This window comes from Neovison vison, chromosome X (genome assembly GCF_020171115.1).
Source record: "Neovison vison isolate M4711 chromosome X, ASM_NN_V1, whole genome shotgun sequence".
Lineage (NCBI taxonomy): Eukaryota > Metazoa > Chordata > Mammalia > Carnivora > Mustelidae > Neogale > Neogale vison.
The window spans coordinates 16217983-16234666 of record NC_058105.1 but is presented as its reverse complement, the minus strand read 5'-3'; the positions used below and the strand labels follow the sequence as shown (position 1 = coordinate 16234666).

The 16684-nt window shown below is 45.1% G+C and overlaps 1 protein-coding gene and 1 non-coding gene across 2 annotated transcripts in view; both read left to right on the top strand.

Annotated features, from left to right (window-relative positions):
- The window catches only part of CT55 (cancer/testis antigen 55), a 39660-nt gene that overhangs the window by 1164 nt on the left and 21812 nt on the right, over nucleotides 1–16684 (top strand). The window contains exons 2-4 of the mRNA XM_044234684.1: nucleotides 1498–1679; nucleotides 8557–8701; nucleotides 16164–16276. Coding sequence (XP_044090619.1) covers nucleotides 1498–1679; nucleotides 8557–8701; nucleotides 16164–16276 — 440 coding nt within the window. The remainder of the gene's footprint in view (nucleotides 1–1497; nucleotides 1680–8556; nucleotides 8702–16163; nucleotides 16277–16684) is intronic.
- Nucleotides 2683–2789, top strand: LOC122897773. The gene has a single exon (XR_006382617.1). It is a non-coding gene; the product is annotated as a U6 spliceosomal RNA (small nuclear RNA).

Here is a 16684-nt window from a genome sequence, read left to right as displayed (position 1 = left end):
GAGAGGGAGAGGGAGAAGCAGGCTCCCCGCCGAGCAGGAGTCCAGGATCGCGACCCCAGCAGAAGGCAGATGCCCAACCAGCTGAGCCGCTTGGGCGCCCCTGTTGGCCGTATTTTTGCCCATGGGGCAATACAGAAGTTTCTGACATACTTTCTTGAGCCTAAGGGGCAGTTGTCAGTCACTCTTGGCACTTTTACTTTTCTTATGTTTTATGAATGGACATGACGAATTTGACCCATTTTAAAAGAGGTTTCAGGGGGCGCCTGGGTGGCTCAGTCGGTTAAGCGGATGACGTCAGCTCAGATCGTGAGGCCGGGGTTCTGGGATCGAGCCCCGACTTGGGTTCCCTGCTCACAGAGTCTGCTTCTCCCTCTGCCTTTGCCCTTGCCCCTCATCCGTGGGCACAGTCTGTCTCAAATAAATAAAATCTTTAAATAAAAGTTCTCAGATTTTTTTTTGGCTTCTTGAAACCATAATCAATTATAATCAGTGTTTCTCCCAGCCTCCTTGTCTGTTTCTCCCAGTCTCATTTTTGGGCAGGCACCGAAGCTTTGTGGTTCGTAATGGGCTCTGCAGACTTACTCTCTAGGTTCAGATCCCAAATTATGGCTTACTAGCTGTGTTCAGGAAAAAAAAATAAACCTGAGTGTTTTGGATGTGCATTTGGGCTAGATTTAAGCCCTCAGATCTCTTTATGTGCTTTTGTTTGGTGAGATGTTTGCATAATCTCCCCGTGATTCTGCTGCTCTTGTCGATAAGGATAAAATTCAGTAACAATAATGGCTGTTTAAAGACTCTCTAGATGCAGAAACCATGACAACAACTAACATGTAAGCTCTAACCAGAGGGAGGGATTCACAGTTTTAAGCTGTTGACACAGATGTGTCCGTTCCTAATTAAAACAACCCTTTCCCCCTCCACTTTATTGAGACATAATTATGTATAACACTGTAAGTTTAAGATGCGGGTGATGAATTGCTATCTGTATATATTGTGAAATGATTGCACAGTAAGGTTCATTAACCCGTCCGTCAACTTATGTAATTATCATGTGTGTGCGCGCGCGATGAGAACATTTAAGATCTACTCTCCTAGGCAGACATTAGTAATGCCCTGGTTTTACAGATGAAAACAAATTCTGGGATGTTAGGAAATGTGCCCAGGGTTACACAGATGGTAAAGGGAAGAGCTATGTTCCCGGCCAGGCAGGCAGGTTCCAGACTCTGCCTTCTCCAACGGAGCTGCCCTACCAAGGGCATTGGGCCACTGTGCCATACAGAGAAATGGTGGTACCAACCTTTCAACGTGAGCGTTCTGTCTCCCAAACACTTAATCACTACGTTCCTCTGTCACAGTCATCTGTATCTCAAGCTACGTCCAATTTCTTTCTCGATTTAGATCATCGTCTACCAGGACTTCCTGTGGTAGGGCTTACTTCTCATGTGTAATTCGCTTTGGACATTAACTAATGGAATGTTTTGTTTCCCCATCTCTTAGGTGGCACCAGGTTGAAAACTGTGCACGGAGTTGTGACGAATATCTGTAGTGATTCTGGTTTGATTGATGACTTAATCTACTTCAGTAGTGATGTCGTGACTGGCGATGTCCCTCTGAAGGTTGGACAAGAAGTCACTGCCATTGTGGGAAAAGATAAAACATACGGATTGAAAGCAATCAAAGTAAGATTAGTATGAGTTTGAGGATCGACTTTATCCCTGGGGGACTTTCAGCCTTGCTTCTAGTTATTTGGCCTCTCTGAGATGACCTGGTCTGGCGGGTAGACACTGAGATTTGAAGTCCACTTCACTGCCTTGTGTGGGATACTTGGTCTTAGCTTTGTAGTGGTTTCTGCTTACAAAAGTATAAATTGTGTATCTATTCTTCAGCGTTTAAAAATGTGGTTAGCGATAATAACTTTAACTAGAGTCTATATTATTCTTTTAAAAAATATTTTATTTATTTATTTGACACAGAGAGAGAGATCACAAGTAGGCATAGCAGCAGGCAGAGAGAGGGGGGAAAGCAGGCTCCCCGCTGAGCAGAGAGCCCGATGTGGGCTCAGATCCCAGGACCTGAGATCATGACCCAAGCCAAAGGCAGAGGCTTAACCCACTGAGCCACCCAGGCGCCCCTAGAGTCTATATTATTTTGCTACTTCTTTTTTTCAGCCTTGTAAAGGATTATTGATTTTGTTGAACTGTAATTGCTAGGTGAACAGACATGCATTTTAACCAATTTTTTTTCATTTTAATCAATTTTTTTTTAGATTTTATTTATGTACTTGAGAGAAAGTGTGAGAGAGAGCATGAGAGAGGGGAGAGGGTCAGAGGGAGAAGCAGACTCCCTGCTGAGCAGGGAGCCCAATGTGGGACTTGATCCTGGAACTCCAGGATCATGACCTAAGCTGAAGGCAGTCGCTTAACCAACTGAGCCGCCCAGGTGCCCTAACCAATTTTTTTAAACGTTTTATTTACTTATTTGAGAGAGAGACAGGGATAGAGAATTGGGGGGGGGTGTGGAGAGGGAGAAGCAGGTTTCCCACTGAGCAAGGAGCCCAAGGGGGCGTCGATGTGGGGCTCAATCCCAGGACTGTGAGATCATGACCTGAGCCAAAGGCAAATGCTTAACCCACTGAGCCACTCAAGCACCCCATTTTAACCATTTTTTAAAAAGAGCAGTATTGTGCTCGCTTCGGCAGCACATATACTAAAATTGGAATGATACAGAAAAGATTAGCATGGCCCCTGTGCAAGGATGACATGCAAATTCGTGAAGCGTTCCATATTTTTTAAAAATAAAATCTTTAAAAAATCAAAAAAGAGCAGTATTGAGGTACAGGAGACATACCATGAGATTCTCTACTTTTAAAAATATTTTTATTTTTATTTATTTATTTATTTATTTTATAAACGTATAATGTATTATTAGTCCCAGGAGTACAGGTCTGTGAATCGCCAGGTTTACACACTTCACAGCACTCACCATAGCACATACCCTCCCCAATGTCCATAACCACACCACCCTCTCCCGACCCCCCTCCCCCCGGCAACCCTCAGTTTGTTTTGTGAGATTAAGAGTCTCTTATGGTTTGTCTCCATCCAGACCCCATCTTGTTTCATTTATTCTTTTCCTACCCTCCAGATCCCCCAATTCTCCACTTTTTAAGTAGGCTCCCCACGGGGCTTGAACACATCCCTGATATCAAGACCTAAGCTGAGACCAAGAGTCACATGCTTAACCCCATGAGCCACCCAGGAACCCCAAGATTCTCCATTTTTAAAGGCATAGTTCCTGGACGTTTTTAGTAAATGTAGTTCCTGGACGTTTTAGTAAATGTAGTTGCATTTAGTCATGCAACTGTCACCTCAGTGAAGATATTTACCATGTTTTAAAGATTTTATTTATTTATTTGTTTGACAGAGAGAGACAGCGACAGAGGGAACACAAGCAGGGGGAGTGGGAGAGGGAGAAGCAGGCTTCCCCCTGAGCAAGGAGCCTGATGCGGGGCTCCATCCCAGAACCCCAGGATCATACCCTGAGGCAAAGGAAGATGCTTAATCACTGAGCCACCCAGGTGCCCTGATATTTACCATTTTAATAGATACCATCATCAAATTATGCTTCAGCTTTATTTTACCAATTAGCACTGTCAACAGCAGGCTGTGGAAAATGCCTGTGCCAATATTAAGAAGGATGGAAATATTTCAATCTTTGAAATATTTGCCAATCTTGAAAAAAAAAGTCTCAACAATTTTATTTTGCATTTCTGTAAGTGTCGGGGAGAGTAGAGCAGCGTTTCTCTTCTGAGAGCCATTTCCACAGTAGGAGCATTAACAGCTGTTTATGTTATGGGAATGAGAGCTTTGTTGGGAAATTTCTCATATGAGCTTTTTAAAATTTTATTTTTTTAAAGATTTTATTTATTTATTTGACAGTGAGAGACACAGCAAGAGAGGGAACTCAAGCAGGGGGAGTGGGAGAGGGAGAAGCAGGCTTCCCACTGAGCAGGGATGAACCCCCCTCAACATGAGCTTAATCCCAGGACCCCGGGATCGTGACTGGAGCCAAAGACAGATGCTTAACCAACTGAGCCACTCAGGCACCCCTCATATGAATGTTTTGCCAGTATTTCCTCCAAGGCTGTCTTTTGACTTTGTGCAGTTCAACTTTTTAAAAAAGATTTTATTTATTTATTTGACAGAGAGAGATCACAAGTAGGCAGAGAGGCAGGCAGAGAGAGAGAGAGGAGGAAGCAGGCTCCCTGCTGAGCAGAGAGCCCAATGTGGGACTCGATTCCAGGGCCCTGAGATCATGACCCGAGTCGGAGGTAGAGGCTTTAACCCACTGAGCCACCCAGGTGCCCGTGCAGCTTAATTTTTATATACTGGAATGTGCCCATCTTGTGCAGGTGAGCGGACTTGCCATTTTCTGAGATGTAGAAGATGGGGGGGAGTGCAGTTTTTTTTTTCTGGGAAGTTCAGAATATATTAAGTTTTGTCCATGTTAAGCTTGAGATACTGACGAGACATTATGTCTGTAACTTGGTGTATTCAGTTAAAGGACAGGAAACAGGAAGGGATTGTTAACAGAGGAGGCTGAGATGGAGCCTCTCCAGGAGAGGGAGGTCACATCGAAACCAGGCAAGGTTTTCCAGTTGGATCAAATGCTAAGAGGTTGAGTGATGGGAGCGGAGAAAACGGACTGTTGGATTTGATAACCTTGCTGGTGATTTTAAGAGCAGTTTCAGAGGCATATTGGGGATATAAGGTCTGACAGGAGAGCAGTGAGGAGCTGATGGGAGATGGGGAGGTGAGTATAGACGAATCTTTAAATGTGTTTTGCTGGGAGGAGGAGCAAAGAAATGAGACTGAAGGAGAAATAGGATCAAGGGAGATTTTTTTTTTTTTTTAAAAAGAAGGACTGGGCGCCTGGGTGGCTCAGTAGGTTAAGCCGCTGCCTTCGGCTCAGGTCATGATCTCAGGGTCCTGGGATCGAGTCCCGCATCGGGCTCTCTGCTCAGCAGGGAGCCTGCTTCCTCCTCTCTCTCTGCCTGCCTCTCTGCCTACTTGTGATCTCTGTCTGTCAAATAAATAAATAAAATCTTAAAAAAAAGAAGGACTAAGAGTACCCTTATGATGAGCAGTGAGTAATGTATGGAATTGCATCACTGTGTTGTATGCCTGCAGCTCATAGAACAGTATAGATCACCTGTACTGGAATTAAGAAAATAAAAATAAAACAAAATAAAAATGAAGACAGCTGCAAAACATTCCTGATGGCAATAAAAAGAGAACTGATTGAATGGAAAGCCAGACTGCTTCTGGATGAAAAGGATATTTAAAAACTTTTGGTTTTTGAGTTGATCATAAGTTTAAGATAAACTCGATAAAATTCACAAAGATACTTACCAGAAAAAAAGAGGAAGGTCTAGAGAATGTTTGTATGTGGATTCATTAGAAAGACAAAAATTGGGGTGCCTGGGTGGCTCAGTCTTTAAGCGTCTGCCTATGGCTCAGGTCATGATCCCAGGGTCCTAGGATCGAGCCCCACATCGGGCTCCCTGCTCAGTGGGATGCCTGCTTCTCCCTCTTCCACTCCCCCTGCTTGTGATCCCTCTCTTGCTCTGTCTCTTTCTGTCAAATAAGTAAAATCTTAAAAGAAAAAAAAGAAGAGGAAAAATTGTTGATATAGAAGGAAGACACAGAGACAAGACAGAGTGGTACCATGTGCCCAGCTGCGGCGTTGGTCTTGGGTAAGGGGCTTGGGTGACCCTCCACTGTTGTAGGGAAGGCAGAGAAATCCAAGTGCCAGGAAGTTGATACAGGAGGCCTTGTCCAGTGGCCTTTATTTGCTCAGAGAAAACATCTGTGTTCACTGTTTCTGCATTGATGAACATAAAATATTTGCGTAATTTAAAAAATAGCCTACCAGTGTTCTAGTTGTGGGGTGTGGGCAGCTAGGTTCAGATTGTGAGAAGGCATGGTTACTCCGTGTGTTGGTTAGTAGAGAGTCAGGAACAGAGAGGTCACGGGGTCTTCAAGGTCTTCCATTTGGATATTGACAGAAGTGGTGGTGGGGCCGTAGTTGGGAGCCTGGTGCTTAATTCCTCACTGAAAATGAATGAGGGGAAACTGACCATGAGATTGGCCTTGGCAGCTGGAAATGCACAGACAGAGAAATGGAAATAGGCCGTGACTTAGGCTATTAAAAACAAAAACAAAAGCCCCATGAGAATGAATTGACACCTCCATGGATCAAGTTTCCATTAGAAACCTAATGAAGGGGGAACCTGGGTGGCTCAGTGGGTTAAAGCCTCTGCCTTTGGCTCAGGTCATGATCTCAGGGCCCTAGGATCGAGCCCTGCATCAGGCTCTCTGCTCAGCTGGGAGTCTGCTTCTCCCTCTACCTCTCTCTGACAAATAAATAAATAAAATCTTAAAAAAATAAAATAATGTGTCAACAGTCTATTGACATTTGCAATCATTTGGTAATAAATCAATAATACATATAAATACTAAATTTTCCCTTAAAACAGTGCGTAGAGTGCCGCCTGTTTGGCTCAGTTGTTAAGTGCCTGCCTTCGGCGCAGGTCACGATTCCAGGGTCCTGGCAGGATGCCTGCTTCTCCCTCTCCCACTCCCTCTGCTTGCGTTCCCTCTCTTGCTGTGTCTCTCTCTGTCAAATAAATCAATAAAATCTTTTTTAAAAAGTACATAGATATTTATGGATAGTAAGACATCTGGAGCAGGGTCAGTACCAGAATGGGGTCAGTGTTTATCTTTAGGTAGGTAGTAGATTTGTGAATTATGTGTAGTTTTTTGCTTCTTTCTCTGTCTCATGTATTTCTAAAATGAATATGTATTATTTTCACAGTTAGAAAAGCAAAGGGGCGCCTGGGTGGCTCAGTCACTTAAGAGGACAACTCTTGATTTCGGCTCAAGTCATGATCTCAGGGTGGTGGGGTCCCAGCCCTGCATGAGGTTCTGCTTCAGGCTCCACATGGGGCTCTGTGCTCAGGGAGGGGCCTGTTTGAGAGTCTCTCTCTCCCTCTCCCTCTGCCTCCCGTCCCCACCACATATACACATGCTCGCTCTCTCTCAAAAAAAAAAAAAAAAAAAGAAAGAAAGAAAGAAAGAAAAGAAAAACAAAATACAAAATGAAGGCACTGTACTTCTAGTAATAAAGATTCTGAATGCCTTCCTATTGTAGATAAATTAAGTCTTTGTGTTTTAGAGCTTCTCCCTTCCCATGTTATTTTCCCAACTGTATATTTCATGTTTTGCCCTCTGGGTGCACTGATCTGGAATCTTAGTTTTCTTCCTTGTTCCTCTAACTTGGAATGTGTTGTCTCTCCCCCCCCTGCCATCTTCCTACCCCTGTCCTTAACCCTGCCTCCATTTGCCAGGTAAAAATCATTCTCTTCTCTCACAGCCTATGTCAGATCCCACTCTCTCCAAGGCTGTGTCCTATGTTCTTTCACCTGAAATTCTCTCCCTACTGGGAATTCCCAGAAGCCTACATTTGCACTTGGTTTTATCATTTGTCATAACTTACACTGAATAAGTGATTTTTGTCTTTTATTCCCCTTGGATTGTGACTTGCTAGAGGGCAGGAACAGTATTTCTCCTACCTTTGAATCTAGTACTATCAGGGCATTGAATTTGGTTGGTACACAAAGTATGTTTTTAGACACATTTAAAATATATATGGCAGAACAGGGACGCCTGGTGGTTCAGTCAGTTAAGCATCAGACTCTGGATTTTGGCTCAGATCATGATTTCAGGTTCGTGAGATTGAGCCCCACATTGGGTACCATACTGGGCATGGAGCCTGCATAAGATTCTCTCTCTCCCACAAAAAAAAAAAAAAAAGATTCTCTCCCTCCCTCTGCCTCTGCCCCTCCCCCAGCTCACTCACTCTCAAAATAAATAAAATCTTAAAAAATATATATGACAGATAACACTAAGAGTGAACCTTCATTTAAACTATAGACTTTAGGGACGTCTGGGTGGCTCGGGGGCTTAAACATCTGCCTCAGGCTCAGGTCATGATCCCAGGGTCCTGGGATCAAGCCCCACATGGGGCTCTCTGCTCAGCGGGGAGCCTGCTTCCCCCTCTCTCTCTGCCTGCTGCTCCCCCTGCTTGTGCTCTCTTGTGCTCTCTTGTGCTCTCTCTCTCTCTCTCTGGCAAATAAATAAATAAAACCTTAAAAAATAAACTGTGGACTTTAAAGATAATGGTATCAGTATCAGCTCATCAATGACAGAGATGGGCCAGTCCAACAGTGCAAGATGCTAGTAATAGGGCACAGTAAGGACAGAGGGGCAGAATGTATGGGAAATTTCAGCTCAGCATTCCTAAACTGCTCTAAAAAATAAAGTAATAAAAGATAAAAAGCTCATTCATTATTTTCATCATCTCATGCCTGTGATACATTTGTCAGGTGAACTGTTTATTATACTTGTTTCAACCACTTCTGGAACAACAGTGATTTAAGCATGTTTCTGCTTTTTCAAACTGCGTTATGTTTGCTGGAATGGTTTCCTTTTCTCACAGGTGGATGCGCTCTGTGACAGTTGCCATGGCAACGGGCCCCCGGACTCCTATGCTAGAGTTTCATTTGGCTGTGTTTCCACTGTCGTGGAAGGTGCTAACTACATTGATCACACAACCTACTTCTCTCTAGATGTCGTTTGTAAAGGTACAGTTTACATGGTTCAACATTTAAAATTCGGTTTTGCCTTTTAATTTTATCGACTGGCTTTATTGATGGTTACGGGCACCATTTCCAGGAAATCAATTTGGCAAGAGGATTTTTGGATTGGAACTACTTCTCTAGTGTCCTTGGCTCCAATCAGAGGCTCTTTGGTACTTGAGGTGGGCCTTAAGAATCGAAAATAATGTGCAGCAAGGGAAAGCTGACATAATGTTCTTAGAAACTGAGGCTGTCATTTGTTGACATTTCATTTATTGGATGTGGTTGCTAGTTTTGTGTCATTTTCCCATTCATATAGGCACTGAATTTCTAATCTAACTGAAAAATTAACAGGTCCACAGGGATATTCTTTTTCTTTTATTTGAATTTTTAAAAGATTTTTTAATTTATTTTAGAGAGAGAGCAAGTGGGGGAGAAGGAGAGAGAATCCTGAAGCAGACTCCCACTGAGTGCGGAGCCCCATGTGCGACTCATTCCTAGGACCCTGAGATCACAACCTGAGCCAAAACCAAGAGTCGGATGTCCAACCAACTGAGCCCCCCAGGCGCTGCACAGGGATACTGTTTTTTAAAAATTATTTCAGGGGCGCCTGGGTGGCTCAGCAGGTTAAGCCTCTGCCTTCGGCTCAGGTCATGATCTCAGTGTCCTGGGGTCAAGTTCTGCATCAGGCTCTCTGCTCAGGAAGAAGCCTGCTTCCCCCCCTCTCTCTGCCTACCACTCTGCCTACTTGTGATCTCTGTCTGTCAAATAAATAAAGTCTTTTTAAAAAATTATTTCAAATGCCTTAAAACCAAGTTTGGAGTTAGCCTTATACCCTCCTGTTCGTTTGCAAACTCTGCCTTCCCCCTTGCCCCGCCCCCAGCGCCATACATGGAGGGCCCAGAGAGACCAGGGAAAGGGGCAGGCCACTCCTGATTGGTGGGTGGCTGGTGTAATAAGCAAGGGAACTTACAAACAAAGCTTGTCTGGGGGGGGGGACACAAAAGGAGTAGATCTTTGCACCCATCTGCCAGAATATTAGAAGTTGACATAAATGCCTTAATTGAGTTTAGTCACCTATACGGTCCAGATCGTCTCTGCCACACCTTACTCTCTACAGGCTTTGACTTCCACCTACGGGAGTTGGGGGGGCTAGAACATACATTCCCAGGACAGGGCAGGGGGTGAGGAGCCCCCAAGCCCCCAGGCTCCTCTTCCTGGGTCAGCTGGTGGTCACATCCTCTTGATGACCTCCCCTAGCACTTGCTCTGTGTGTGTGTGTGTGTGTGTGTGTGTGTGTCTACTATTGTTGAATTCTGTTTGTAATTATCAGGTCTAACAGTGTGTTGTTTCATGCCTAAAGCGATTATTTCTTAATTTGTTTATGCTAGTTGAGTTTAACTCAGCTCGTGATATAGTGCTTGGTAGTGGCAAGACAAGACAAGTAAGACTTGATTAAACTCTGTGTGTAAAGGGTTCATAGTCTAATTGGGAGAGATGGATGTGTAGGCACATTTTTTAAAAGATTATTTATTTATTTATTTAAAGATTTGATTTATTTGTTTGTCAGAGAGAGAGAGAAAGAGCCAAGAATAGGGAGCAGCAGGCAGAGAGAAGCAGGCTCCCTGCCAAGCAAGGAGCCTGATGTGAGGGGCGCCTGGGTGGTTCAGTGGGTTAAACCTCTGCCTTCGGCTCAGGACATGATCTCAGGGTCCTGGGATCAATCCCCAAATCTGGCTTTCTGCTCAGTGGGAGCCTGCTTCACCCCTGCCCCCAACCCTGCCTGCCTCTCTGCCTTTATGGCTACTTGTGATCTTTCTCTGTTAAATAAATAAAATCTTAAAAAAAAATAAAATCTTAAAAAAAAGGAGCCCCATGTGGGACTCGATCCCAGGACCCTAGGATCATGACCTGAGCCAAAGGCAGACACTTAGCCAGCTGAGCCACCCAGGTTCCCTAGGACATGTGGGTACATTGAAAGAACATGATGAAGACAACATTACTGAGCAGGGAAGACAGAATGACCACCCGCTGTGGGGAGACTTGGGGAGGGCTGCCTGGGTAAGATGCTTTCCTAGCCAGACTCTATACTTTGCCACCCTCTGCTAGGCTAGCTTTGGAAAGACAAATAGAAGTAAGACTTTGGTACCTGTTTAAGCCCAACCAGCTGTTGTGTAGCTTGAATACCAAAGGGGGAAGTTGGTTCAGCCATAGCAGGCAGCTTTCCACTTCCTTTTCCTGGGATTTAAAAGTCAGGACTTGGGGCACCTGGGTGGCTCAGTGGGTTAAGCCTCTGTCTTCAGCTCGGGTCATGATCTCGGGGTCCCGGGATTGAGCCCTGTGCCAGGCTCTCTACTCAGCGGGGAGCCTGCTTCCTCCTCTCTGCCTGCTGTTCTGCCTACTTGTGGTCTCTCTCTGTCAAATGAATAAATAAAATCTTAAAAAAAAAAAAGCCAGGACTTGACTGTAGTTGGTAACCGTGGAAGTCCCCAGAGATGATTATTGGTGACAGCTGGGATTTTAAGACACGTTTAGTTAGAAATAGCTTGTTCAAGAAGAAAAGGCCCCTGGGATTGCTAAACTCTGAAGTCAATTTCCCAGTCCGTGTAACCATGCCAACAGGAAGGCGCCACCAACGGTAGGTAGCCCTCGCTAGGAGAATTCATCTCAAGATGGGAAACACTTGAAAGTGTTTTTAATGCCAAAGGTAGTGATGGAAGGTGCAGGAAAGAGTGGGAAGGACCGAAGGAACCAGGGCCCTGAGGCATAAAAGAGGTTGGACCCAGAGCACAGGCGAAAGGTTTTACTGCAGCAAAATTAAATTGAGTGAATCAGCATAATAGACCTCTGGAGAGTGGGAAAGAAGAATGTATTAGAAAGGCCTGAGCACCTAATCAGTCATACTTAGCATTGTCAGAAGAGCTGCTGTTAATCTGATTATGAAACCTAAGGAAAAAGACTAAAGATCAATTCCGATTTAATGTAATGGGAGGGGCTCAGTTGGTCAAGTGACTGACACCCAACTCTTTTTTTTAAAAGATTTTATTTATTTATTTGACAGACAGCGATCACAAGTAGGCAGAGGGGCAGACAGAGAGAGAGGAGGAAGCAGGCTCCCTGCTGAGCAGAGAGCCGGATGCGGGGCTCAATCCCAGGACCCTGGGACCATGACCCGAGCCGAAGGCAGCGGCTTTAATGCACTGAGCCACCCAGGCACCCCTGATACCCAACTCTTGATTTCAGCTCAGGTCACGGTCGTAGGGTTGTGGGGGTCAAGCCCCAGTTGGCCTCCATGCTCAGTGGGGAATCTGCTTGAGATTTTCTCCCTCTGCTCCCTCCCCTACTCCCTCTCTCTAAAATAAATAAATAAATCTAAAACCAAATACATAATTAGAATTGAGATGCCCGGGTGCCTCAGTTGGTTAAGGGTCCAACTCATGATTTCAGCTCAGGTCATGATCTCATGGGTCCTGAGATCAAGCCCCGACTCAGGCTTCACCGTCAGTGGGGAGTCTGCTTGGGATTCCCTCCATCTGCTCCTGCCCCCAATCTCTCTTTCTCTCTCTCTCTCTCGCTCAAATAAATAAAAACATTAAAAAAAATAATGGGAATCTAAAAGATGAAAAAATTGTTAAATTTTCTCATCCCACATGGTGGGTGGGGACTCTGTATATTCTTTTCTTGTTGATGTTCGTGCAACAGAATATTGGAGTGCTTGGCCCTGTCCCAGGTACTGTTTTCCTAATATTTGCATTCTGATGAGGTAGATCTCAGATGGGCAGCAAGTGAGTGAGTCCCCCCACCGCTGCCAAAAGAAAGAGAGTTCCAGAGTGTTTTCTCCTCTCCAGGACTTGAACCAGGTACTGTGATCGTGTTGGGAGTGGGGTGGGCTGGGCTGGGGTGGGGTTTGCTATTGGTAGCAGATTAGGGAAAGCCTCATTGAGGAAATGACTTGGGCCTGAGGGAGGAGTTTGGCTGGGGAAAACACTTAAATCAGGGGAGAGTCACTGTAAAGTCCTACAGTGGGAAAATCCATGGCCTGTTGTAGGAACTGAAGGGTGGACAGGGCAGTGTGAGCTTGTGTGGTATGACCTGAATGAGGAGTGGTATGAGATGGGATTGTAAGTACCAGGAGGATCCCTGGGGTACGATGATGGGGTACGATGTGGTCCTGGGTTAGGTTCGTAGTTTACACTAGATTTACTCCTGTTGAGAACCTTTTGAGGTAGCCCGGATGCAGTTGGTTCTGGTAGGATGGGATAGTGACGGAAGCAACTAGCAGTGGGTTGAGGAAGAAGTGGGAAGTGAATCTGTGGAGACCATGTGAGCCTGGAGCATGGAAGAGGGAGTAGCTGAGCCTGTGTGTTCTTCCGTTCGGAACTCGGAGGTGTTTCTATGTCAGTGGAGGTGCTCTAATGGTTGCTTCCAAGCCCAAGATCCCATTTGTGGTGACCTGCTTCACAGGATGGTGGTGACCTGCCCCATTTTGCAGACAAGGATGAGAGCGTTTAGGTTCACGAGTGTTTGCTTGTTGGAAATGGTTAACATCAGGAATGGGTCCAAGATTATGTGTTTTCAGGTAAATAAACAGCAAATCTTAACCATTTTGATGAAGGATGCTAAAATAGAATAGAGCATTCAGCCTCAGGGCGGGGGTGCGGAGTCTACCAAGTACTCAAGGCTGGAATTTCATTCTGTAGTTTTCAGGGTGCCTAACATCCTACATATGCTTATCTAACCAGTGTGTCTGAGTTAGAAGCCTGGGGTCTCAAGTAAGGTTTTTCTCTTTATTTTTCAAAATATACTGGCTTGAGGGTCACCTGGGAAGATCAGTCAGTTAAGCACATGCCTTTGGTGCAGGTCCAGATCTCGGAGGTCCTGGGATCAAGCCCTGAGTCAGGCTTCCTGCTCAGTGGGGAGCCTGCTTCAGCTTCTTTGTCCCTCTCCTACTCACACTCTTTCCAGTAAATAAGTAACACTTTTGTTTTTGTTTTTTAAAGAATATATTGACTTGTGTGCCCATTTGAAAGAGTAAAAGGAAATCCCACGTGACATTTTAAGACTTTATTTTTACTTATCAAAGAGAAAGCTCGAGCATAAGCAGGGGGTGCAGAAGGCAGAGGGAGAAGCAGGCTCCTCAGTGACCAGGGAGACCGATGCGGGACTCGATCCCAGGACCCTGAGGTCCTGACCTGAGCCAAAGGCAGAGGCTTAACCCACTGAGCCACCGAGGCCTCCCTCCATGTAACCTTCTTATCCCTTTTTGGATTTTCTCTTATGCCTTGACTTACTCAATTGCACGGCATCTTACTCCGTTCAGAGAGACAGCCTCCCTGCTTTAGTCTGCCTCTGTAGTGACCAACAGTCACTAAAAGACCCTGTTCTTCAGCTGCTGACATTCTTTTTTTTTAAGATTTTATTTATTTATTTGACAGACAGAGATCACAAGTAGGCAGAGAGGCAGGCAGAGAGAGGAAGGGAAGCAGGCTCCCCGTTGAGAAGAGAGCCCGATGCGGGGCTCGATCCCAGAACCCCGGGATCATGACCTGAGCCGAAGGCAGAGGCTTTAACCCACTGAGCCACCCAGGTGCCCCCAGCTGCTGACATTCTTATGATTGGATTCGGGAGACTGGAGAAGACTGGGAGATGTTGGAGTATTTATTCCTCTAGATACCTCATTGCTAGGCTGCACATTGGCAATGACTTTATACATCTACCAAAGGCCAGAGCTTGTGTAGGGCACCCAGCTCCTAAAGCTATAGCTAGAGGGGGTGACCATATCCTCTCTTGTCCAATCTGAGTCATTTTGGGGCTAAAAAACGGTGTTACACTTGCTTAAAGTTAAATCGACTTTAGAAATTATTATGTGTGACTAACAAATTGGTTTTCTAAGTTTGGGCATTTACAATAGTCAATATATTTGTTCTTTTTTTAAGTTTTATTTATTTGAAAGGGAGACAGACAGCACAAGCAGGGGGAAGGGCAGAGGAGCCCAACATGGGGCTCAATCCTAGGACTCTGGGATCATGACCTGAGCCACAGGCAGATGCTTAACCAGCTTACGGAGTCCTCACATGACCTTTCCTTGGTGTGTGTGAGGGGGAGAGAGAGCACAAAACCCTCAGTGCCCCTTCTTACAAGGACACTAATCCTATCAGATTAGGTTCCCTTTCTTTGTTTTTTATTTATGTCTACACCCAACATGGGACTTGAACTCATGACCCCAAGATCAAGAGTCATGGGCTCTATTGACTGAGCCGGCCAGGTGCCCCTTCTTAGGAGCTCATTTAATCTTAGTTACTTCCTTAGAGGCCCCATCTCTGATTACAGTCACCCTGGAGGTCAGGGCTTTGACACAGGAATTTTAGGGGGACACTTTCAGTCCATAGCCCAGAGGAATCATATAATTCGTGTATTCATCAACTTTCCTGGAAAATTATTTCATGACTCATTTTCCCTAAACATGCATTCATGCTTCTGCTCATTGCTGCCAAAAGGGTTTAGTGAAAACTAAAAACGGGGGTTACCACATTATTAAACAAGTAAGTAGTTATAGGTTTACATTATGGCAAGGACATTCAGACTAATCTCTACCCTGCATGACAAGACATCGGAGTTGAGTTTGCCTATAAATGTTTTAGGTAAAGCTAACCTGGAGTTTCTCACATTTCCCAGCGATCCTCCTGACTTGATAGCCCGGCAGAATCTTGCCAGTTTTAGGCTGTGGAGTGTATTTGGGGCTGACTATATGCCAGGCACTGTTCTGTGAGTTTTATATGCACCGATTAATTCTCCCATCAACTCTCTGTGCTAAGTCCTACAGTTATGCTTCTCATTTTATAGATGAAGGAATCAAGGCACAAAGAGGTTAAGAAACTTGCCCAAGGTTGCAGGTCGAGTAGTTGGAAGCCAGGCAGCCAGACTGACACATGTGCCCTGACTTACGTACTTCTCTGCGTCTCCAGAGGGATTGCAAACTTGAACGGTGGTTTAGTAAATCCAGTGCTGCTCTCAAAGAGCTTGGCCTGGGATGCCCAACAGACTTAGTTAAACCAGAGAGAGAATTGATGTCTAGAGGATTACAGACGTCCTTTCTTTTTTTTTAAGATTTTATTTATTTATTTGACAGACAGAGATCACAAGTAGGCAGAGAGGCAGGCAGAGAGAGAGGAAGGGAAGCAGGCTCCCCACTGAGCAGAGAGCCCGATGCGGGGCTGGATCCCAGGACCCTGGGATCATGACCTGAGCCGAAGGCAGAGGCTTAACCCACTGAGCCACCCAGGTGCCCCTACAGACGTCCTTTCTGACAGGAAGACTTCCAAGGTTCCCTGTTTTAAAAGGTTCAAAATGTACTCTCGATGTAATTGAAATTATTTTAGGGTCTCATAATGTCGAGGTAACTGCGAAACGGAACATTACCAAGACTGAGAGATCCTTTCAACTCAGTTTCTCTCCATGGCTGTTTTAGGTTTCGAGCCTTACCAGGGGGACCGAGTAGAAGTTGAGTTTTGCACCCCGTCGGACACACTGAGCAGAAGAGCCCTGTCGGTGAAGCCTCAGAGACATAAGCATGTGCATGAGGTAGTTCGTTGGCGTGTAGCTCTTGTTATTGGGTTCTGCTTCTCCTTCCTTGAGTGACCTTTGCTGCTGCCCGGGATTCCATGCGATGTGTTGGCAAAACCATTCTTTTTGCCAAGGAAGAGTCTCTTTCCTTATTGAACAGACTGTGCTTCTAGATGGACACAATCTGAGGATACTATACAACACACGTATAATTAAGATCTAAATTAGGCAGTCTACTTGGGAGGTATTAAAATACCCTGAGAGCAACCAGCACAGAAAACAAATCTTGTTGAGGGAATTGTGGGGGGAAGAAGGGGACCAGAGCTTGCAGTAAATGCTGAGTGTGGCTTAGGTATCGGAGAGTGGAAATGAATGGGAAGGTCGGTCTGCACAAAGGGACAGATGGTGCTTGGGATGTGACCCCAG